This window comes from Hylobates moloch, unplaced genomic scaffold (assembly GCF_009828535.3).
Source record: "Hylobates moloch isolate HMO894 unplaced genomic scaffold, HMol_V3 SCAFFOLD_1, whole genome shotgun sequence".
Lineage (NCBI taxonomy): Eukaryota > Metazoa > Chordata > Mammalia > Primates > Hylobatidae > Hylobates > Hylobates moloch.
Window position 1 is genome coordinate 166,567,403 of NW_026652276.1, and position 1,506 is coordinate 166,568,908.

At 35.4% G+C, this 1,506-nt stretch overlaps 1 protein-coding gene across 1 annotated transcript; it reads right to left on the bottom strand.

The window, feature by feature from the left end:
- Positions 1-725: 725 nt before the first annotated feature.
- LOC116809632 (NADH dehydrogenase [ubiquinone] 1 alpha subcomplex assembly factor 4-like) lies at positions 726-1,244 on the bottom strand. Its single transcript, XM_032753484.1, has one exon. It carries the CDS (start codon positions 1,242-1,244, stop codon positions 726-728), a length of 519 nt encoding a protein of 172 aa, XP_032609375.1.
- Positions 1,245-1,506: the final 262 nt, after the last annotated feature.

Genomic DNA, 1,506 nt, shown 5'->3' on the forward strand with positions numbered 1-1,506 from the left:
CTGCTGCCTGCCTCTCTGAAGGTCATGGGACTTACCTATTTGTTTGTCAAAGCAGAGATTTCCAACATTTTGCAAATACCACTAATTACCTTTTATAACTGTAAAGACAATTGTTCCATACTTAAAACCAATTCAAAATAAAATAAGTCCTCAGTACTTCTTATTCCCTGGAGTAGTAATTTTAATTAGATTCTATAGATTCATTGTTTTCTACTGTGTGCCTTTATTTGGGAAATACTGTTAGTCTACCTTTCTATTGTGTCTCTTTCCCTAACAAGAAAATGTCAGTCTTAAGAGTCAGGAAAGCTTTTACTTTCACTATCACATATGAAGAATGAACTAAACACCTAACTAGGAAAGTAAAACTTAAATGAGGGATTCAGGGACATTTCCCAAGGGGTCATATGATCAATTTAAAAGTTGGTATGATGTGCCTAAAATAACAAATTAATTATTTTACTTATAATAAATGTACAGATGTGCTGATTAGTCATGCTGACATGTACATATGAAATATGCCCAAACCAAATTAAAAGAAAACAAAATATATTCTATGGCAATCTTGAAAAGTCAGGGAGCTCAATAAATATTAAGAATATGCTCTCACAATGAGAGAATTAAATACTTGGTAGTTAACATAATTTAACCTGCAAAAAATGAGATAATATACAGGATGAGGGATGAGGAGTACACATAGGAAATTTTTGCGATTTTCTTCATTTTGATTATATTGCTTTCTTGTCTTCATGAGGGAAGATTTTGAGTTCAAAAGTAACAAAATATTTAAGAAGGGAATTCACATCTTTCTGTTCTAAATGGTATTCTTGAGCTATTTTCTCAGCAGTCCATGTTTCTTGATAACGTTTATGATTATTGAGAAATGTCAATGCTTCTATAATGGAAATTTTGCCTTTGGGAATGCTCTTAATATTTATTATATCAAAGTGATGGCCTTTGGGCAATCTGAATTCCTTTGGCTCTTGACGTGTTTCAGCAGCTTTTACCTGCACGGAAGACACAGGATCTTTGGAATCAACATATACATCTTTTAGAAATGACAGCATCTTGTCATCTTTACGAGCAATCTCTACCTTAATTTCTGGATAGAGACTAATCTGCTCTTGCAGGAGGCTGTTGGTGGAGGAGTGACTGGGAGTGGGAGACGGCTTCATCTTGCTGATTTCCCATTCCGCTGGGTTCTCCAGGTTGAAATTCCTGATCCCGCGAATCACCGCAGCCGCCATCTCCTCAACACGATGCCCTCAGATTCACGCCGCACAGGGGAACACCGACACAGGAAACCTCCGGCGAAACTGAGAATTCTTATAATATCTTATGAAATTAACTGCTCTTTTAATATTGTGCCGTCATTTGTAAGAATTATATTCAATACCTTAATTTAAGCCACTCTAAAAATAGCAAAGCTGACAAAAACGACTAATCCTTGTAACATACTATCTTGTGTACTCTAAGATCAACCATTCACCAATTATTTAATTTTTGGGA